The sequence below is a fragment of the Drosophila pseudoobscura genome, chromosome 4 (genome assembly GCF_009870125.1).
Source record: "Drosophila pseudoobscura strain MV-25-SWS-2005 chromosome 4, UCI_Dpse_MV25, whole genome shotgun sequence".
Taxonomy (NCBI): Eukaryota; Metazoa; Arthropoda; class Insecta; order Diptera; family Drosophilidae; genus Drosophila; species Drosophila pseudoobscura.
This window is the reverse complement of record NC_046681.1, coordinates 26557015-26579000: the sequence shown is the minus strand read 5'-3', so window position 1 is coordinate 26579000 and position 21986 is coordinate 26557015. Positions and strand designations below refer to the sequence as shown.

Below are 21986 nucleotides of genomic sequence, written 5' to 3'. Positions count from 1 at the left end.
ATATGTGTTGGGCATCAACGAATAGGGAATACTTTTATTTCAAGAATTATATTTATTAAAGCTTTTCATGTATTTTAATAGATTTTTCGCAAAGAAGTCTCGTCTCGAAAAGAGCTGTGTATTTTCTTAATAAAGAAAACTACTTTCTGGAGCTTACACATAGTTTCATAGAGTGCCCCTATATCATAGGAAGACGTAAGACACGCGCTACGGAAGGATTGCGGGAGATTGGAGGAAATTATTAATTATATGGCACTTAAAACTGGGAATATTTATTTAGAAATATTTATGTTCATTGAAAAATATGATTGTCCTCCCACTGACTTTGATTTCTTGACATCCAGCAGACTTGCACTAATCCGTAATACCCCTGTCGGATATGTCGCATGTGACGACCACTTGAGTTGACATTTCTCGATGCTCACCCTCACCCCTGCTCGCTCTTTCTATAGAGTGGTGGGGTGTCAGGGTATATGAATAATTCAAATGGAAATGGAATCGAATCGAATGGGAGGAAATGGGAACGAAAAGCGAAATCAAGCGATGCAATGCGTTCTTTTTTATGCAAATATCCAAAGATCCTTTTTGGGTTCCATCGTCATTGTGACTTACAGTGGACCCTCAGCATATGCTCAAGCACACCGCCCACTGACAGGTTTTGCCCTCCACTTCCTCCTCCTCCTCCTTCAGGGCCATTCAGTTGACAGTCTGTACGCACACACAAAAGGAAGCTTGTGCCCAATTTTTAGATGACTTTTGACACCGCCTCGCGGCGTTCTTTTGAACCTCAGAGAGCGAGAGCTCGAAGCTCGGAGCTGCGATGCGCTCGATGATGATTCCTATCATAATGCCCAGCATCATCGTCATCGTGCAAGTGTGAGAGGAAGTCGAAGGACAACCCCCAATTGTGGAATGAATGTGAATGGTCCTTCACTTTTTGTCATGCTGTCCGTTCTCTCTCGTCCTGGGTTCCTGATTTCCTTTTGATGTTTGCCTTATGCACGCCTAAGCGACCATTCGAGTATCCATCATCTACCATCTCCATAAGGCCCCCTCTCCCACCAACAATCGCATTGACACAAAACTGACTTATTTGGCTAATTGAACGACGCGGTTGGCTGGCTGGCTTGTGGTTGCCCCATCCGCAGCCGCATCCGCATCATGCAGATCTATTCCGGATAATACTACTCCACTTTTTCCCACTTTTCAGCTCGGTTATGCATGACGCCTTGGCACTTCATTGAGTCGATTCCATCCGCTTTTGGCAACTCAGCCAAATGACATTAATTAAGCTAATTAATATCAATTGATAGCCGTCAAAATGGAAGTTTGTTTTGTTGCCAAAGCTAATCAGTGGTTTGAAGGGAGGCGGGTAGTTATGTAGAGGTTTCGGTAGGTTACAGCTCATTAGAGAAGGAGTGAAAGGAGGCTCAAGGGCTTGGATTACTTTTAATTAAATTATTCCCTTTCTTTCGAGGAATAAGAATTAGTTAAGTTCCTCAATAATCCTATCTTCTCTATCATATAATGCTACTTATTTTTAACCTGAGCTGGAACTCGGCTAGAATAATATGCCAGCAATTGGCAATTTTACGATGTAATTTCTTAAATTCACTCTTATCCGGATTCCTTAAAACCCTGCTCGGGGGATATATATTTTATTAAGAAAGTTCTTAGTAAGTATAGATTCCAAATGCAACAAATTGAGGCTACCACTACCTCAAGTCCTTCAATTACTCATCCCCAAATAAATTTTCTTCCTGGGTTCCACCCTCAACAACTCCAATTACCCCAAAAGTATGATTAGTTCCACCATATTTATGACTTTTTTTTAGATATCATAAATCTGTTTACCCGCCATAAACAATTTCCCCAGGCGCCATCAAAAATCAGACCATAACTATTTCGAACTGATGTATTTTTTTGCATATCAATAATTTGTATCGCTCCAAGGGTGCAGCCACGCCCTCAACAACTCAAGCACGCAACAAGGAATCGAGGAATCAGGAAAAAATAAAATCAAAATAGAGCAAAAGAAGATGTGTCTGAGCGGAGCACTCGAGCACCTCGCCCACAGCACAGCTAAAAAAATTATAATCCAATTCCATTGTTTAGCAGCAACCACAGCAGCAGCAGAAATGCGAGGGGAGAAATGAAATTTCGCAGACAACGACTGCGCTTATCACCTACAAAAGCGGGGAACAATGGGTCTAGATGGATGCAGAGAAGGATGGATGGTTGGATGGCTGGATGACTGGATGGCTGGAGGGTCTCACTCCCCGCTAAGCATCGACACAGCAGTCGAGCGTGAATTGCAGCGTAATCTCTTCCGGTTATGATTACGCCCTTAAGTGAGGGGATCTTCCCGCGAACGGACAGGACGATGATGCCAGGGCATTGTCTGGCTTAATGCTGTGACCTATCAGCTTTGTATCTTGTATCTCGGCTCTCGGCTCTCGGCTCTGCACTGCACTGTACTCTGCCTCTGTTCATCTCCTTGTGAGCGCATCTGCTGTGATTATAATTTCTTAAAAAGCTAAAGCTGCATTTTCCTTTCAATTACGAGGCATCACCATCTTAATGGCCATGTAAGTGTATCACTCTCTGCTTCTGGTTCCTGCCTCCTGACAATGTGCTGGCAAAAACACTTAACCCACGCCGAGCCGTGGCCCGAGCTGTTGACAGCCGACGACGACGACGACGACGACGACGACGAGAAGAACCTTCGCTGTTCGGTAATTGTGTCGTTAATTGTCGAGGTGTCGACCCCGCGCTCGCGCTCTCTGAACTATGACACGACTTTATCCTCCTACGCTTCGAATGAGTCCCATATCCCATGTCCCATGTCTCTCATGTCAATGGCTGGCTACCATTAAAAAAAGGAAACCACAGGGGCTGAAGATGCGAGCATTATGGCATTCTATATATGAGTATGAGTACTTATAGTTTGGTTTCTGTTTCTTTTGTGTGTGAAGGATGGGTAGGATGTGTAGATTACACTGCAAGAAATTTGTGTACACCAAAAAGTGAAGATAAGTTCTTTGGAAAAGAGTGCTTTTACATTAATCTTTCTTCTGATTTCTTTGGATAGTCTAGTAGAGATTTAGAATGTTCTTAAAGGATATCTGAAAGGGTTTGTGGGGGGAGACTTTTATGGGTCGTTTTTCTGACGATCTTTTACTTTAGAATACTTTATATTTGGACTAGATATGACTAGATAAAAACGATTTCCGCTCCATAATGAAAGGTATGCACTTTACTTTTCTGTTGAAAGAAATATCCTAACTAAACTTCTCATACTTTCAAGTGATTTTTGTGTGAGCTAAGTATATTAAGTATAGTGGAATCTTATCAAAGAAGGAAACGTGCCATACAACCCAATATAATATCAATATCTGTCGTTTTGCTCTACAACTCTGACCACTCTTATTCCATCCTATATTGTTGAACATATTGTCAAATATAATAACAATCCAAATCAGAATGTAGCAAGTGCAGCTGATGGGGGTCTCAGGTCTCGGGTCAGTTTGGTTATGTGCAGAGCAGTTGCTCGATTTCCCAGGGCTCGGGCCCATTATGGACCGAGGTGAGAAGATACAAAATGATGACAATATATGATGGGATCTGCATGATGCTTGGCAACACATTGAAATGCATTCAACTCGACGTAACGCGGCTCAATTAGTGCGGTTCAGCGGCTTCCAATGCAGCTTCAGAGCGCTCTCCTCCTTCCTGTTGTTGCCATTGTCGCTTCTCGCTTCTCGCTTGTCGCCTGTCGCTTATATACGTCCTGGGCCGACAGTCGTCAGTCGCCCGTTGGCGGCTTTATGTCAACTTCTTACACGCTTATTCACACCTGAGGACAAAAAAAGAGCGCCCGCCCCGCTGCCAGTTTGTGCTGCCTGACAAGTTATGAATATGCTGAATATCCGAGTGGTTTGCATGCCCTTTATCTAGCCCAAAGGCTCTGCCTTCCCTCCCCCTCAAACACCTCCCCAGCGGCATAAAGCATATTGCCGGGCATTGAGGCGTCCCTCATTACGTGGCAAAATCCGTAGCACCGACTTTCTATTAATTAGTTTCATGTGCTTTCAAGTTGTGGCTGTGGCTAGAGATGTTCTAGCCAGTTGCTATCTTACAGTTTTGAAGCACTGAGAGAAATTCTTTGATTATAGCAAACAAGCGTCGCAAGCTTCAGATACTCTTGTAGATTCATGATTCCTTGAGAAGAATTATGATTAGGCCATACGATTTTGATCATAATTGTCTGAAATATGAAGAAACATATTGAACTACAGCTCTTGGACAGTCTGACGATTGATTTTTGATATGTCAGCTGTATACTAGTAATATATTTGCCCAATCTTTATCAATTTTGTCCGAATGATTTAATACTAAAGATGTTACGACCTAAAGATTGTTTCGACAGATTGTTCATATTGCTGGTACCAGCAAAAGGAAGGGCCTGCAAAAAGTTTAAGACCCTATTAATAATTAGATTGCCCAAAAGTATAGAAAGTGTACTTAATCGAAGATGCAACCTGTTCTCTGAGAGCATTCTCCATTCTAGTATTCGCTGGCTGTACTGATCGAAATTAAGTTAACTTTTTTTTTGCCGTCACAAAAACACAAATAGAATAACAAATTCAAAATTAATAATAAAGTAAAAACAAAAAGAGAGAGGGCGACATCCAACAGCAAAGATGCCTTGCTGCGCACAAGACAGCACCCATGACTTGACATACGAAAATGTGTTCGAGGATAAATCGACTAGGCGCAGTTTCATTATGAAAGTCTGTTTGATAACGGCAGTAAGTTAAAGATGCCATCGGGCAATCCGGCATGAAAAGAGACATCATTTGATATCCTCGTCTGTCTGCACCACAGTGTATGCTACTTGCGACGACAGCAATTTTGGCAATATTTGTGACTAATGAAGACGCCAAAAGTTGGCTGTACAGAAATTCTTGGATTGTCATTGTGGCCATCGCCGCCACATTAGTAATTCTGATTATGTGTTGCTATTGCCCCTTCCTTTTCCGCAAGAAGCCGATTAATTATATCCTGCTCATGATATTTGTCGCTGGGGAGTCCATTTTAATATCCTTTATATCAATGAGATATTTGCCCTCTCAGGTGAGCCATCCATCCGCTCTGGGCGTGATTCACTAAATTTCCCCTACATATGTTCCATTTCCTAAATGATTAGGTGTTAATGGCCATTGGCTATACGGCCCTCCTGGTGGTGGCTCTGGCCCTGTTCGCTCGGTTCGCTCCCTGCGACTTCACCGGCTGTGGTCCATATCTGCTGATTTTTTGTCTTGTCTTGTTTGTAATGGCTATTGTTATGTTCTTCTACCGATCGTTCTGGCTGCTCATTTTATTCTGCAGCCTTGGAATATTGGTGTTCTCCCTGTATCTGGTGGTGGACATACAGATGATGATTGGCGGTAAACATAAGAACCAGTACGATGAGGAGGACTACATACTAGCTGCCCTCTCTATCTACATTGACATTATTCAATTGTTCTACTACATACTCCTGTTACTTGGCTTACTTGATGAGTAGAATTACGAGTATTTATTGTGCTGATTTGAATTTTAAGTGCAAATTTGTAAATGTATGTAAATTAAGGATTACACTATCTATCGTCTATAAACTCAATAGCGTTTATCACCGCGAAAACTTGAAGGATACGCAGATAAATAAAAAGAAGCAGCGGTAACGTTGTGAGCCCTGGCAAGGCCCGGCAAATTGTAAAATATTTTAGCTGTTTCCACTCGTGTATAAACACAAGAATAAATAGACACGAATACCAGGACGTTGAAGATTTTTTTATGAAAGCATAGCATTCTTTAGGATCCACATACCAAAACTCTTTCCGCAAGGACAGATTTGATCAGTAATATAGTTTCTGTAATATTTTACTTCTGATAATGTTTGCCGGTCTTTTGATCGATCAAAATATTTTGACTGTACTGAGTTTTCCCTCAAATTCCCTAAATCATTGCTACATTGTCAATACATTTCCGAAACATTAAAGATCTGTATTTACAAAAAGAAAATAACAAAAACTAAAAAAAGCTTCAATCATGACCGAGGTGCAAAAGTTAAAGGATGATCTGTCTCTGATCTACACAAAGAACGAGATGAAGCGAGTGACGGATATACTTGATATAGTCAACAAGATTCCATGCTGTCACTGCGGCCACAAGATTCGATTGGCTTTGATTTCGCCGGTGGTGCACAAAATGTTCAATAAACGGAACGTTCTCATCGCCCTTGGAGCTGTGCTGGGAGTGATACCCATCCTCACAGCGTATCTGACCAGAAGGTATAACCATAATCAATCCCATGGCAGCAGTGCTTGTGTGTCGTCATTTTTCTACACCCTGACGGATTGCGAAGTGGTCTTTTGAGTGGCCCTGCGTTCCTGCTTTTATGTTGGCGTACATTTATTTTATATATGCATTCCGTTTGTCAGTTGGATGAATGTTTTAACATTTTATTAAATCGGTAAAAGTTTTGTAGTTACGTTACCAACTTATTAACTGCAATTCTAATTTCCTTAGATTATTAAATTTTCCAAGGAATGCCATAGTTTCTATCAATAATTTACTCCCACGGCCATCTCTATTAAGCGGAGTACAAAACAAGAACCGTGGGTGTCCGTTCAAGAGGGCTTTCGCTATAAATAGAGGGAGTGGAAGGGCCGGGCATTCGTTGGCAAGGGCGTGTCTGTCTGGCATTTATCGAAAACATTTCGTGTACAACTTTTTCCCTCGCCTCATGATTGGGCGCTGCCATAAATTATTCATAAACATAAATGCCAGAAAGAGACCAAAACTGATGGGTAGATTGTGAGAGGGATAGAGAGAACGAGGAAAGCAGAGGTCGATGGGGAGGTTGGGAGTTGACAGTCATCGACCCAACATTGAACATGGCCAACCAGTCTGATTGAGTTAGCAAGTAGAGCATGCAGTACAGTTTTCCCATATTCCTTGTCCGCTCTTGTCTCTTGCCCTACCCACCCCCACATATTGGCCAAGTTGTTAGGCTGGCTCAATATTGACACAAGTTAATTGAAGCCCAACGGCTGGCAAAAGTATCAATGGCAAATGGCGGACGCCTGGTCTCCGGGTTCAACGCTGAACTGAACAACCACGCAGGGCACTTTGGCTTGCTCACATTGTGACCCTCACCCACCCACCCATTCACCCATTCACCCATCCATTCTCCCGGTGGGTGTACACACAATACCCACCCATTCTATGGGGTGGGGACGGGTGGCCTAATCCATCCGTGAAAAGTTTAGAGCGGGCACAGGCCGGCAGTCGATTGAGTCTCAAACACATACATGTGGAGCGTGTCGATTTCATCACCTGCTGGGCCGGTCATCTCTTTGATAGCTTTAATGGATCCTGATTGCCCAGGACCCAGACGTTTTGTGAAGGCAATTTTAATTCAAATATAATTGGGTCTTCTAAAGGAGTTCACATATGGGGACCATGCTTTTGAAGAAAGGTTTGCCTTTTGATTGGGATGTTCTGGCACGTCTGTACACATATATTAGTGGGTAACGGCCAGAATAAAAAATTTCTGAAAAAAGTAAATGGTATTAAACTGAAGACGTTTCCCCATTAAGGCCTGGATCTTGAATGTCTAGTTTCTTTTCCGTTTCTTGTAGAAAAATCGATACAATTTACTCTACAGCTATATCTCGATATCTATCACAAATCAATATGATTGAATAAATAGGCATACATGTTATGTATATATTCAATTTTTTTCTAATAAAAAGTTATTCTTTTTTTTGGTTTTTCTTCCGGTAAACGTTGAATTATGTTTTATTATTATTCGGATTTCAATGATCTTAAACGTAAAACAATACACGATTCTTGACAGTTAGTTGTATTATTCAAATGTGTACTTCGATATTATTTTTGGTGTTGGCCGCTACCCATCCTATGCTAAGATATATACACACGCTACGTGTCGATCCAGTAGCCATATGCCGGCTGCATATGGCCAGGTCTCTCCAGGGTTAAGGCTCCTTTCAAGCCCAATCGACTTGGTTGCTAAATCGAAAAGAAAATTTAGCACAAAGTCGAAATGGGCCAAAAGGTTTAGTGGTTAAGAAGAGAAAGGAAAAGAGAGAAGTAGGGGAGAGTTGGAGAAGAAGAAAAGCAATTTTTAATGTTTTCAAAAATTATGCATTATGTATTATTTTCGTTTTGAATTAGTTGGTGTTGATATTTTTTTTTTGTTTTGTTTGTTTTTAGTTTTTGTTTTTGAGTTTAGCAGATAGCATAATTAATCGTAAGTGTCGTTTTGTTCTAATTTAAGTTAAATTTAATACATTTCATTTAGTTGTAAATTATTGTAATGTAACTTTTAGGACTAATACAAGTTCGTATCGTATATATATGCATATATTTATAGGTAGGGTTATAATTGTTGTAAATACAATCGAATAATTAACTATTACAGCATAATTACAGAACAAAGTGCTGGGAAATCGTTCAATGGAAATCTTGCTTAAATGTTTTCAATCCGAATAAAGCATCGACTCGGATCGGAGTAGATAGTTCATTCACATAAGCATTACTCTGATAATCGTGTGGCATAAGTATAATGTTGGAGTAGGCAATACAATATATAGTATATATATATATGGATAAGGATAATTGAAATTTTGGAATATTAAAATTTGACACAAAATTCTCTTCCGTCATCTCATACGAGTACTTGCATAATAGTGTTCTTGTCTTGTACATTTTGACTAAGCCCCACAAAAAACACAATATCGAAAGGTAACAACAGAACAAAGATTGGAATACAAATACAAGTAGAAAATCATATACAAAGAAGGCATAATGTAAGCGCACTTTACAACAATTAGTACATTCGATATATCATCACGATCATCATCATTCGCCGGTCCATATCATTCTCGCCTTAAACTCAAATAACACTTAACACATACGAAAAACACTGCTTATTAAACTTAACATTTATAGAATTGAATTCAAAGCTAAACGGACTTTTATTGCCATATAAATTAGTGTTTAAAATTGAAATGCACTCGGGCACAAAATGAAACAGAATTCTTATCAACGGATCTAATAACTAAGCAAAAGATTACATTAATTAATTGTTATTAATTTTTATTAATTACAAATTAGTTGCTTGGTTGGTTTGTGTCTGTTGTGTGTGTTGGTTGGTTGTTTGCCTTCTGCCAGAGTGTTTAGTTAAATAAATATCCTTTTAGTTAGTTGTATCTCCTGCGCAGTTTTTTTTGGGCACTGCCTTCGATTAGTCTAGCCTAAGCTCTACACACTAGGAGTTATTCTCACAGTCATCGGGTTTGTGCTTCGTGCGTAAATTGCTCAATAGATCGGCACAGTTATTGACCATCATCAGATAGTCTCCATTCTCAGCTGTCAGCTGCTCATAATTGGTTCCCCCACCAACTCCCAATCCTACTCCTCCCCCATTATTTGTCTTTTCCGTTTGTCTAAAAGGAAGAGAAAACCATAACATATATTATCTACTTATATATGATTCATTTTTATTGATAACTGTACCTATTTGTGGGAATGCTGCTGAGCATATTCCTGGACATGATCAATGCATTCTCCAGTTCCTTCAGCAGCAGAGTGTTCTTCAAGTTGGCATGCAGCTGCATGGCTGCCTGCGTTGTCGTATAAAGTTTATTGATCACATTGTGGACCTGGGCCTCAGCTAAAAGAGAAAGAATATCTTTGTTATATCATATCTCATATTTAAATGAAAATTTACTTACGATCTGCTCCTTCATAATCTTCTGCAGTCGCCACTCCACTTCTTTGCTTGTTGGCATTGGCGACGGGACTGCTGTTGTTGATTAGTTTGCTCTTGTGATCAAAGGCCAAGTTACGCGGTCGTGGCGGCACTATGGGCTTGTTGTTGACGGTGCTATTGGGCGTCTCCTCGGAGCTGGAATCATCCTGCATGGGTGTGGCTGAAAGGATTATTGTGTATGTTTAGTGTATTGTATTTGCTTGTAAATAAATTAAAATTTTCTGTATTCCTTAAACAAGTAAGGAAAAATAATTAAGAACATTTCATTTGCCCTTCATAATGCTTGCTCAAACCGAGTACTCTTTACATTTACCTCTAACGTACATAACCCTGTTGATGAATTTATCATTTTGATCATATCTCTACTTTTAATGTAAGTTCTAAAATTAAAATGCCGCGAATTTCAAACATTGTACCGTTTGAACAAGCCACTAATTTCTTTACAAATTATAGATTTAAGCAAGAAAGTATAGGTTTTCTTTCCAACACACTTGTGGTACTACTGGATAGTTCTACCGTAGTTCATTAAGGTACCAGTAGTCACAAAAGTAGTTACAAAACATTGAATATTTTATAGTATTCATACTGTTTTCGTTTCCTACTTAAATCTTCCTCTCCTTCCTCTACTTAAATTTTGATACATTTATTGCTTTTGTACACAACTGTACTAACCACTGCTAAAGTTTGGCGTCTTGCGACGATTGTTGTTGACATTGTTGATCTTGTTGCTATACTGTCGACTGGCAGCTGAAAAACGAAAGAATATATATATTAGATTTCTTTGCATATCTTTTGGGTGTATCTCACGACTTACCAATGGGTCCATTGCTGCGTCCCTGGCCATTGCTGGTACTGCGCAACCGATTGCTGTCTTCGGGCTCCGAGTCGCTCTGTAAAGTTAAAGGAAAACCATAATTGTTATGATATTTTAATGCGTTATTCTCGTTACTTACACCCTGGTTGAGGACATTCATGGAGTTGCTAGAGGCACCCAGTCCAGTCTTTCCCTGCAGACTGTTGCGTTTGCTGGCCGATCTGTTTACATTGCCATTGCGATGCTGGACTTGAGGCTTTTGTGGTGTTCCATTCGATTTGCTTGCTGTTATATGGAAAGATGGGGAAAATATCACAGATTAGATCGTGTTGGGGTACTTTTGCTATTATTTCGAGGCTTCTTACGCTTGCCAAAGTTGCCCATGTGCAGGTCACTCAGCGAGCAGGCACGGCGTATGGATGACTCCTCGATGGGCATGGGATTGAGCGTTTTGGGATTACCTGCAAAATGGGTTGTAGACAAGCGATTAGTGGTTGGATCACACATGCTTGGGGTGTTATCTGCCAGTGCTCAGTCATCGAATGGCGAATGGGTTGGTGGGTCAAAAACGAACACAAAAACTAAGTATAAACGGGTGCAAAAAGAGGGGTGGGCGCACAATATGAAAGTGGTGGGTGGGGTGGAAACTCAAGAGGAGATTCTATGGTACACAACAACCAAGACGGAATGGGGCTCAAACCTTGCTCCGTCATAAAAACACCATCCGAGGCATGATCATCATCATCCGCATCATCCTCATCATTGATATCCATGGGGTTGTTGCCTGGTTCATCATCTGCAATGACCTCTTTGGCCAGTTCCACTTCATTGCCACCCAAATGGTAGGCAAAATCCGCACTCTCCAGGACATCCGGCAGGCTGCAGTTCCTGCGCATATTCCTCGCATAGGCACACAAATCGGCATCTCTCGAGGCCTGATCCTCGACCAGATCCTCATCGGGTGGCTCCCCCCGGGCCAGCATATCGAAATTCATGGTGAGGCTCTTCACGTAGCCCTTCTCCTTGGAATTGCAGTTGAAGGGACGCAACCGCGACTCGGTGGCCAGGCGTATCTGCTCCATTTTGCGCTCCTCCATGGCTATGAGCTTCTCGATAATGTCAATCTTTTTGGCTATATTCTGGCACTGATGGCTGGTGGAGTTGCCGCCGCCACTCTCGCCGCTTCTCTCCGCATTGTCCATGTTCTTTCGATACTTTTCACGCTCCTGCTGGATCTCATCTACAACGGCCTGCAGTTGTGGCTTCGTATAGAGCTTGAGGCTCTGCATATGCTCGAGATTCTCGGGTGCGTTCCCATTCTCCGCAAAGTACATCTCAAAGCTACGTTCTCCATAATCACTGGGCAGGCTTCCCACCTCCAATTCGGGCACATCCTCATCTTCATGGTTGTTCTTTGCGTTCCGCTTGGCACTGGGCGTGTACTTGATCTGTGAGACCGTGTTGAAGCGCACACTGATCTTGGGCCTGCCCATCCGCTGCTTCATGCTAGTGGCGCGCCGGCTGCTCTCGCTCGTATCGAAGCGTGAGACCTTCTTCAGACAGCTCTGTGTCCCGGCCAGGGCTCCACTGCTCACCGAACTCCTCATGGCCGGTCGCCTTTGCTGATGCTCTCGCTGCTTCTCCCGCTCAAACTTCTGCAAATTATGCTCGAACTGCTGCACCACACTGGCCGTCCTGGACTGTGATTTCTTCTTCTGTGCCTGCTGCTGCTTCTCCAAGCAGGTCAAAGTGCTCATCAGATTCTGTGGCTTAGCAGGCACCGGTGGCTTGGGCTTCAAGGGTTTCCGTACGAACAGAGGCTCCCTGGTCTGCATGGGATTCGAGTTGCGCTGCTGCCGCTGCTGGGCAAAGTCTGTGCTCAGGGATTTGTTCACACCGGAGTTGTACTGCTTGTTCTTGGAGCGCATTGTGGGTATGTTATCCATGGTCCCTGGACCCTGGGCTATCCGGGGATACGTCTTGGAGTTGGGCAGCGGCTTCAGGGGCTCCAGATTGTAGCCCGTCACATCGAAGCTGTCGTAGGTAGCCGATGTCGTTGTGGTTCTGGCCGTTGCCGCCTGCCTCATGTAGTAATCAAAGCTGCCATAGGCATTGGGACTGTTCCCGTACGACTTGGACACGGGTCCGTGGATGATGAAATTCCGGATGCCCGCATGGCGCTGCATAGCCGCTGCCTGCAGGGGTCGCTGCTCGAGCAGTGCCTGCTCCAGCGGGGCACTCTTGCAGTCGCTCTCGTCCGAGAGGACACTCTCCAGGCTGTTGCAGTAGCTGCCGCCATCGGACAGCAGTGACTCCTGGCTGTGCTCGTGCGGCATCTGGCCAGAGCTGCTGAGGAAAAAGCTGGCACTGGAGTGGCGCTGCGTCTCCAGGAAGCGGGCCTCCTCCAGGCGCTGCTCGCGGGCCGCAAACTGCTCCGGCTGCAGGATGTCCGAGAGGGAGACCTTCCGCTCGCACTGGTAGATCTCCCGATACACATAGGTACACTGGGTGCGGGTGGGTGTGGACTCCCCCGTGGAGCCGAGCCCCCGCAGGTTGGCCGGCATCGAGTAGGAGGCGGGCAGGCCCCCGCCTCCGCCCATTGGCATCTCATCCAGATCCCCGTATTTTCGAGTGATCTCATCGATCATCTTCTCGGTATCCGCATGGATCATGTCCAGTATTGTCCGAGCATCATCTGCGTACACCGAATGTCGCTTGGGCTCTGCTGTCATCATTCCACCGCGCTCTGATTCTGCTGACCACTCCACCTCCTCGTGGACAGGCGACACGGGACACGATTTGTAGTGCTTCAGGATGCTGGGCGTGCGTCTATTGTTTCCTGCCGGATTCCGCTTTACACCCTGCCGTGCAGGCGCTGTCTGCGTCTGCATTCGCATCGAATGGGCGGATCCGCCGCCACCGAAGGGCACTCCCGGGGGCGGATGAATCTGATGCACTCCCACATGGTGGGGATACGGCGGATAGTGCTGTTGCACTTGTCGCATGGTCTGGAAATTCTGCTGCAACTTGGATTTGGGTGCCGCACAGTTGAAGAATTGCTGAGAGGATCCAGCATGCGATTGGTGTTGGAAAGACTGTTGTTGAGACCTTTGAGGTTGTGGTTGTTGTTGAATATTTCTGGGTGGTGGTGTGGCATTTGTTGGTGAATCGGAGGAGCTAATATACTGCGAAGTTTCATGGGAAGCAACTAATTGGGTTAGTCAACGTTTATATAGTTTTTAAGGCAGGAATTTGGTTTAATATTTCAACAATTTTTACCACATTGGGAGAGCAATATTTAAATAGATATAGTTAGAGAAAGAGAAGGAGAGATCAAACAACGGGAGAGAGTCAATTGGTTACAATTTGCCATCTACATTCCAACAACAGGTTTTCGGGGCTTAGATCTTCAAAAATCAATTCTGTTTCCAACTTTTGGGGTTCCCCAATCCCTTACCTGGCTTCGTATAACGTCCTGGAGTACCGCCCGCTGTCCTTGAACCATCCAAATTTCCAGCCAGACTCAGATCCGATATGCTATGGCTACCCCTCAGGGGTCTATGGCCGACCTGTTTATGTGAAATGATTTTAAGGGAACAGTATTAAATAATTATGTGAAGTCTAGGTAGGTTTTGTTAGTGTTCATTAATTATTAAAAAATATACAATAAAACATTTAAAACATATTTTTAGTACTTTTCCTTAAGTTGTTAGTGAAGCGCTCATTTTGATTTTTTGAGTGGTTTTCTGGCTGGTTTTGCCAGCTCTTTTCCCCCGTTTCGAGTGGAGTGAGTGAGTGGTTTGGGTGGTTTAAGGCCACGCTGGCGACCCGGCTTATCTGACTAAGCAACTTTCTCAGTTGTTGTTATTTCTTGTTCGGTTATTTTTAGACGCAGCTACTATTTGAATGGATAGATGGTCTTTTGTGGGCTCTCTCTCGAGATTGGTGTTATTTTTGGGAAACTTTCAACAAGCATCGGTGGTTCAGTGGTAGAATGCTCGCCTGCCACGCGGGCGGCCCGGGTTCGATTCCCGGCCGATGCAAAAGTAATTTTTTGTTTGTTTCTTCTTTTTCATTGTTTGGGATTAACTCTTTAGTTGAAGAATTTAATAGATGCATCTATTAATTATTATTTTGTTAGCGAGGTAGTTCCGTATATTTAATATTTAAGTATTTAAGCTTCAAATTAATTGAGATTATTCTTGCTAGTATTCGTTTAAATTGTCTTTTTTTTTTGTCAATTCTAATAAGGCTTTCAGTTGTAGATCTATGGTAATTATGATTTAATTTTAAGGAATATTTTCCTTAGCTTATCAACGAGGTTCGAGTCGAGCAACGTGTGTTGTGTGTATTTTGTTTTTGCATTCTCGGTCTCGTTTTAGCAGCCGCCTGCCTGTGCGCCGAAGAACTAATCTCAGAGCAATAGAGACCATTTGGGAGCAAGGCCTTAAATAGCTTTCCTCATACCCAAAAACTCTTCGGGAGGAATTTAAATGTTTTTTTTTAACAGATAACTCCTTCATCATTATAAAAATTCAGATTTCTTTGAAATGCACAAAAAACAAAGGAAATTTGAACTTGTCGAAGCATTTCTCAATATATACTATTCTCGGTACAATATATCGAACCCAAATAAAGCACAATTTACAAATGGTATAAAGCAGCTCAAGAGAACCAGCTATGTTTTAAAGAGTATTGAAGAAGTATGAGAATTTCCCTTTCTTTCCTCCATTAATGCCATGTTGGCTGTTGATTTGGTTAGTCTTTAAGCGTTTGTGAGAGTGTCAAAGTGTGGCAGAAGCATCATTAGGTAGCGCAGAACAAAGTGTTTTGTCGCTACAACGAACTCATTTCGGGGCTCACCTCGGCTATAGCATTTAACTTTTTGATGCCATTTTTGCGGGTACCCTAAACACACATAGAATCGGCGGATAAAGGGTTGTGTTTTTTGGGTGGGGGATTTGTGTAGATTTTTGGGAGACAGGAGACAGACACCAAAAACAAAAGATGGGCAACACATAAAAAATAAAAGAGTAAACGGAAAAAAACAGATACATAAATTAAATAGGAAATAAAAAAGACCCATGGAGCACGATAATAAAACACAGATACAAATAAAGATGCCGAAGGCACACCCTGAGAGGGGACTCACATTCTCCAGCTGCTGTTTGACCTTGTTGATGACCTGCAGCAGCTCCTCCTTCTTGGTGCTAGTATATGACTTGGTGATGGTGGGCGGTGCCGAGACACCCCCCTTGCTGGACTCCGTATTGTGCTTGGCACTGATGCTGCGACGACCTGCAGAGAGAAACCGAATTCAAAATGAGAAATGAGAAATGGACTCCACGGGAGCCGGGAGGCTTTCGCTAGACAGCGACGCTTACTGGTTGTGCCACGCTCCAGGGGCGCCGTCATTCCGGGTCCCTCGGGCAGGGCTGCATGAAGGAAGCTATTGCTGCTCTGCGGCAGATTCTCATTGCTGCCACCCAAAGTGGAGGCCAGCGAACGTTCCGCATTCTCGGCACTCGGCGTGGAGCCCTCGTCCTCGGTGTCCGATGTCCCAGTGCCCGTGCCCGTGCTGGCGGTATGGGAACTGCCATTGCCACTGGCCGTCGGCAGCTGCAGGCCGGACTTTTCAAACTTCTGTCGCCGCACCGACTTCCGCAGCTCGTCCTCGTTCATGGCCGTCACTTTGAAGTCACTTTATTGGGGGCAAAAAAATCCATTAAATTTGGGTTTTTATCGGAAAGAATCGATAGACTTACGTGGGTGTACTGGGCGCCAGATTATTGTAGAACATTCCATGGTCGGAGCTGGTTCTTTCGCCATCGGAAATGTCCTCCACATCGCCATCGTGATCGTGGGTGTGCGGCGTATCGAAGCGCAGACCGGGCTTCCGTTTGTCGGGCAGCTGCAGCCGCTGCTGGCCCACGCCGACAGCTGCCATGGCACCATTGCTGTTGTTGGCCGTCGCCAGGGAGGAGGAGGATGACACGGAGACGGTCACGGTGCCATTGTTGCTGCTGCCAATGAACTTGAGCTCGCCGCGGCGCGTCTCCATGCCCGAATCGATGGACGAGTCCTCGCTGAGATATGTCTGATTGTACATGATGTCCTTGGACGAGGCACTGTTGTAGTCCGACGTCTGCACATTCACACCGCTATGGCCGCCCACGGATGAGACTGTGCCCAAGGGGCTCTCCGAATTGGAGCGCAGATCATCTGCCTCCAGCTGACTGCTACGCTGCGCCCAGCGTCCGCGCGCCCTGGGCGCCATCATTCCTAATTGCTGGCTGGGCGAGGAGCTGAGATTGCCCATCGAGGAGGCCGCATGCATGGCTGGAATGGACGACGATCCTCCCTGGGCACTGGGTGTGGGTATGGACAGGGCACCGCTATCGGAGTCGCCGCCCGCCGCCGCCTTCCGCATGGCCCACTGCGGCAGCTGTCCCACATCCGACAGCCGGTCGGCCACTGCGAATTTCGGCACCATTTGCGGCTGTTCTATTTCGCTGGTGGGCGACTCCAGCACAATGCCCTCCGGCGGGGATATGGGCGCCAGGGGACGCGGCAACGGGCCATGACCAGAACGTAGACGCTGCTGTGACATTCTGGCCTGCATGGTCACAATCATGTCATGTGGGACTTGCCAAATGAAGATGCAGCCGTCGCCGCTGGCCGAAATCAAATGCCGGCAATCGTTGGTGAACTTCAACCCCGTGACCAGCTCACTGTGACCGTACATGCGCGCCATGCACTCACTCGAGTAGTAGTCGTAGACGGCCAGGGTTTTGTCCGTGCAGGAGGTGGCCACATAGATCCCACTGGGATCGAGGCTGAGTTTGATGAGGCTGCCCTCATCCGAATGGGAGCCCTTGAAGGTCTTTGTTTGCTTGGCATTCTGGGTGCCATACACGCGGACATTGCGATCCTGGCAGGCGGTGAGGATATGTTTGGAATTCGAGTCCACCTCCATGTCGTAGAGCGTGGTCTTGCCCGAGGTATTGGTGCCCCGCATAAAGATGTTGCCCTGGAAAAAAGAATATTCACAATAAGTAATCCGATTCCAAGAGGGCATGTCTCCGACGACTCACCTGAAAGCTTCGGAACATTATGGATTTATCCGCACCACAGCTTATCATCTGGAAGTTCAGTCCAGCGCCCACAAACTTGATCGATGTGATCGAGGAGCTGTGATCGTCGAGCGTCTGCAGCAGCAGATAGTCCTGGGCCACATCGAAGACATGTATGAGACGATCGCGACTGGCACTGGCCAGCAGCTTGCGTTCGATCTTATCGTTGGAGTACTCCAGACACAGCACCTCCGACTCGTGCGCCTCGATGGTGGTCATCAGCTTGAGATTGACCAGGTTGTAGACCCGTATGTTGCCGCACCGGTCGCCGCTGGCCAGATGCCGCAGCTCGGGGCTGATCTTGATGCAGCGCACACCGTTGCGGCCGTCGTAGGAGGAGCTGCCCGTCTTGTCGGACATCGAGGCGCAGCCCTGGTCCTTGATAAACTGCAGCTCCTCGTCGCTGTAGACGATCTTCAGCAGGTCCTTGGAGTAGATGTTCTTGCGATAGATCTCATTGTTGGCACATCCGTCCAGGCCCCAGACGCGTATCGTATCGTCCGAGGAGCAGGTCACAAAGCAATCCTCCGGCAGCGTCTGCGATGGCTCTCGCTCCAGATTATATGGCACTGTCTCCACGCCCCAAATGCACGTGGAGTGATACAGGAACGAGTGCGACTTGCCCACCCGCGTGATATCGCGCAGATCCCAAATGTACAGCGAATGATCGTTGTAGACGCAGCTCACCTTCGATCGCTGCTCATCGAACACCATGGCAATGCAATCGGGAAACTTGGCCTGCTGCGGCACCGACATGATGTGATTGATCTGTATGCCCTGGGCCACGTCCACGCCCAGATAATGGGTCCGGGGCAGCGTGGTCACGTACTCCAGCGTGGCCGCATTGAAGATGCGAATGATGGACTCGGCACAACCCACGAGTATGAAGTTCTCGTTGACGCAAATGCAATTGGCATTTGTGGTGCGGCACTGCACCCATTTGTCCAGCAATCGCCGCGAACTGAACTCCACCAGATGGCCCTGGCGGGTGATGGCATACGTGCTCTCCGCACAGATCCCCTTGCCGCAGGCCACGGCACAGAAATCATTGTCACGCAAATCGCCCAAAATAGCGCTGCGTCCCATCAGAGGTATGGGATCTTTGTACTGTCGAAGAGAAAAGAGAACTTTAATCACACATTCCCCAAAGGATATTTCACTTTCGATACGTACCCTGCGGGATCCTTCCAAGTACCAATATTTGACATGACGATTGCCCACGGTGACAAAGTAGGTGCCGTCTTCGGCAAAGCAAACGGCAGCCACCTTGGAGCTAATCTTATTCGAGGCCATCTTTAGGTTGGCCCGCCAGTCGAACACGTTTACGATCATGTCGTGCTGTGAGCCAACTGAAACCAGGTACTTTCCCGTGGGCGAGAAGGCCTAAAGAGGGGAATTAATTAATCGATTAGTGAATGATCGTATGGAAATTGAATCTTTGACTAGGGAAAGGGATGATAGATATTTATTGTGGCATCCAGTATGCGAAATCATATTACAGCTTTCTAGAATCGCAATAAAAGTGCATTCGTAAAAGATAATGTTTGATTTTGTATCGGAATATTATCGATTGTAACATCGATACATCAAATATGTCACTCTTTTTCCAAGAATGTTGTATTTATGATCGATTTATCGGTTCTAGATATTCTTGATAGTCTTATCGATTGTAGACAACCTTCATCCTTTTGTTATGGACTTACCACACAGGTGACGGCATATTTGTGATCCACAAAATCGGCAATGACACTGCCGCCGGTGCAGTGCTCCAGATTGCCATTGGGCGTCTCCAGCTCCCAGACTTTGATGGCCGGATTGATGCCACATTCGCCGGTGGCCACATACCGGCCGCAGCGTGAGAAGGCGACGGATGTGAATGCTTTGCGGGAGGTATTGACCAGATAGGCCTGTGTCTGACGTTTGGCATTGAACAGCACCACAGTGCAGCTGTAAACAAGAGAAAGAAAACGGAATATTCAATCAGGCAGAGGATTCATTGAATAGATGGGTATTTTTTTTTCACAATCATTTTCGCGGTGACCCTTTAAGGATGTCCTTGACCAAGGCAGAGGGTAAATGTGGCTCACACATTTAAAATGCCCAAGGATAGCCAGGCCATGTTGGCCTTTCTGCGTTCTCTTTTGCCTGGCGAGGCGACGAGGCGAAAGAGTCGTGCCCGCCCATGTCCTGCCCTTCAACCAGTTCCTGCCTCCGTTTAACCCTCTTATGACTGTAGCTAACTGCCTGCCTGACTGCCTCCCTGCCGCACTGCCTCCCTTCCTCATTCCTTATTAAGCTGCTCTTTGGGTTTTATTTCAGCCAGTTTTATTTCTGTTGTTGCTCAACGTTAATGAGAACATAACGCCCACATCTTTCACTTGTGTATGTAGTTTTATACCCTGAGAGAAGTGGATTCCCCCAAACGTTCTGGTGTCATCATCTTCTGGGAAGAACAGATGGGCTTCTACTAAAATATTCTTGGGATTAGCTATAACTACTCCTATATTCTGTGTTAGATTTTACCCCTAAGTTTTCTCTCTTTCTAGAGCATTCCTTAGTCGTTGTAGAAGCTGCCGCATTTCTCAGTCCTTAACATTTTCTATTTATTTTCCTCCAACAAATTGTGTGCTGAGAGAAACGGAAACTCACAGACTGTAGGGGCCCTCAAAGTGGGAGTATATATGCAGTTTTTGTTAATGCACATAATTGCTATAATGCCTGAGCTTAATTTACTGTCATAGAAATGCGGCATCAGATAAAAAAGCAACAGCAATTTCTGCAAGAGCAGCTCAAAAGCCAAAGCAAAAAGATCACGGTATAAATCCTCTTAATTGAGTGGAACTGTTGACATTACGCATACGCCCTGGTGTAATAAGATAACTAATTGAGGGACTGTCCAGGCTCCAGACTCTATTTAATCCCGATTTGCAGCTGTCATTCCCCGGACATTTCCTGCCGCATTCCCATCTGTGTATCTCCGTTTAACCAATCTGTCATTGATAATTATTATTATTACTATTTTGCATATTACGTATACGCAGCGTAATAGCCAATTGTGAGAAAATGTTCAGTGACATATGCAAATCCTCACGAGAGGGGACTCTCTGTGGAAATTGCAGTCGCATTGACATTAAATGTGTAACCAGCTGACGTTATGTCACCTCCTAGCCTGTGCTCCTATTACCCTGGGCCTCTCCCCTGCCGCTGTGTGCATGTCTCTGTCACAGAAATTTCCCGAACTGAATCTCCCCCCATCCGAATGTGAAAAGGCAGCCATGTATGACAGTCGTAGAAAGATTAAATCAACAATTTTCATTGCAGATTTGTTTGCGGTCCCAAAATCAACCTTCTGTCTGACGGAACTGGAACCGGATTTTCTTTTAAGGCCAAACGAAAGGGAAATAAGGTATCCACGGATGCGTGTGTGTGTTTCCTTTAATTTTAGGTTTTTCTTACCCCGCTGGATAGGCCAGGAGGCCGCTGACTGGTGAAACATCCAACGCCGCATTGCTGCACACAGTCAGACCCAAGACTTTTTTGAGTTTTATCTGCAAAAAGAGAGAACATGAGAAATCATTAGATATTTTTTTTTTCAACTTCTTATGTGGTAAGAGATATTTGTTTTTGGTATTTATTTTCGTTCAGACAAGGTCGCTCTGTAGATTGTGGAACATTGAACCATTCGTAATATTTGCCCAACATTCAGTTGAAAAAAAGCTACAACTTGTTGTGTGAATTGCTAACGCACACAATTCGCACATTTTTCTTGTTGTTTTTTTTTGGGTTGTTTGCATATCGTACCCCAAAAGCCTTATTCGACTTACATAAAACCCAACATTAACATGAGAAAAACGACTCCGAAAGGCCTCAGCACTCACTACAAATGTTAACATGATTTTCCAATCATATTTTTACCATAATAATCAATTGGCTTATGAATAAACTTGGGTTCAGTGTTGACTTGATTTGGGGAGAAAGTTTGAGGTTGAATTAATCAAAAGGCAATCAGCCAGGCAGTGAGCAGCGCAGCCACAGCGGAAATGCAAAGAAATCTTTGATTTGATCCACTGCTAAGATTTTGGGCGGATGAAGGGATTTGTGGAAGCTCAAACCAAACAGTTTTATATATTAACTACTTAAATTGTTCTAGTAAAAATTACTAAATTAATTAAGGGACCTCATCGTATAAATAGTA

At 44.7% G+C, this 21986-nt stretch overlaps 3 protein-coding genes and 1 non-coding gene across 15 annotated transcripts in view; 3 read left to right on the top strand and 1 right to left on the bottom strand.

The window, feature by feature from the left end:
- The first annotated feature begins 4612 nt into the window (after positions 1-4612).
- Positions 4613-5660, top strand: LOC6903140 (protein lifeguard 1). Its single transcript, XM_002132810.3, has 3 exons — positions 4613-4811; positions 4888-5136; positions 5210-5660. Exons 1-3 carry the CDS (start codon positions 4704-4706, stop codon positions 5567-5569), a joined length of 717 nt encoding a protein of 238 aa, XP_002132846.2. The 5' UTR covers positions 4613-4703; the 3' UTR covers positions 5570-5660.
- A 338-nt stretch (positions 5661-5998) lies between these two features.
- Positions 5999-6619, top strand: LOC4817524 (uncharacterized). Its single transcript, XM_001356903.4, has 2 exons — positions 5999-6517; positions 6574-6619. Exon 1 carries the CDS (start codon positions 6094-6096, stop codon positions 6418-6420), a length of 327 nt encoding a protein of 108 aa, XP_001356939.3. The 5' UTR covers positions 5999-6093; the 3' UTR covers positions 6421-6517; positions 6574-6619.
- Positions 6620-8266: 1647 nt separating this feature from the next.
- The window catches only part of Wdr62 (WD repeat domain 62), an 80729-nt gene continuing 67009 nt past the window's right edge, over positions 8267-21986 (bottom strand). For 3 of the 12 annotated variants that reach the window (XM_033381008.1, XM_033381006.1, XM_033381009.1), the window contains 17 exons: positions 21248-21339; positions 19495-19738; positions 18965-19174; positions 17753-18898; positions 16424-17688; positions 16043-16359; positions 15811-15956; positions 15522-15566; positions 14116-14227; positions 11359-13866; positions 11024-11119; positions 10798-10943; positions 10659-10734; positions 10517-10591; positions 9807-10004; positions 9589-9745; positions 8267-9518 (listed from right to left, as the gene is read on the bottom strand). In XM_033381008.1, coding sequence (XP_033236899.1) covers positions 9341-9518; positions 9589-9745; positions 9807-10004; positions 10517-10591; positions 10659-10734; positions 10798-10943; positions 11024-11119; positions 11359-13866; positions 14116-14227; positions 15522-15566; positions 15811-15956; positions 16043-16359; positions 16424-17688; positions 17753-18898; positions 18965-19174; positions 19495-19738; positions 21248-21339 — 7011 coding nt within the window. In that variant the 3' untranslated portion in view covers positions 8267-9340. Of the gene's footprint in view, positions 9519-9588; positions 9746-9806; positions 10005-10516; positions 10592-10658; positions 10735-10797; positions 10944-11023; positions 11120-11358; positions 13867-14115; positions 14228-15521; positions 15567-15810; positions 15957-16042; positions 16360-16423; positions 17689-17752; positions 18899-18964; positions 19175-19494; positions 19739-21247; positions 21340-21986 lie in introns of those variants that run through there. The other 9 variants (XM_033381010.1, XM_033381007.1, XM_033381011.1 and 6 more) reach the window with 5 other exon arrangements.
- Positions 14631-14701, top strand: TRNAG-GCC (transfer RNA glycine (anticodon GCC)). Its single transcript has one exon. It is a non-coding gene; the product is annotated as a tRNA-Gly (tRNA).

Bases quoted from the DNA above. Each gene is read 5' to 3' on its own strand.
- LOC6903140 (XM_002132810.3), top strand. From the start codon at position 4,704: ATGCCTTGCTGCGCACAAGACAGCACCCATGACTTGACATACGAAAAT. The intron at 4,812-4,887 runs GTAAGTTAAAGA...TCTGCACCACAG, and splicing joins AAGTCTGTTTGATAACGGCA to TGTATGCTACTTGCGACGAC. The intron at 5,137-5,209 runs GTGAGCCATCCA...CTAAATGATTAG, and splicing joins TGAGATATTTGCCCTCTCAG to GTGTTAATGGCCATTGGCTA.
- LOC4817524 (XM_001356903.4), top strand. From the start codon at position 6,094: ATGACCGAGGTGCAAAAGTTAAAGGATGATCTGTCTCTGATCTACACA.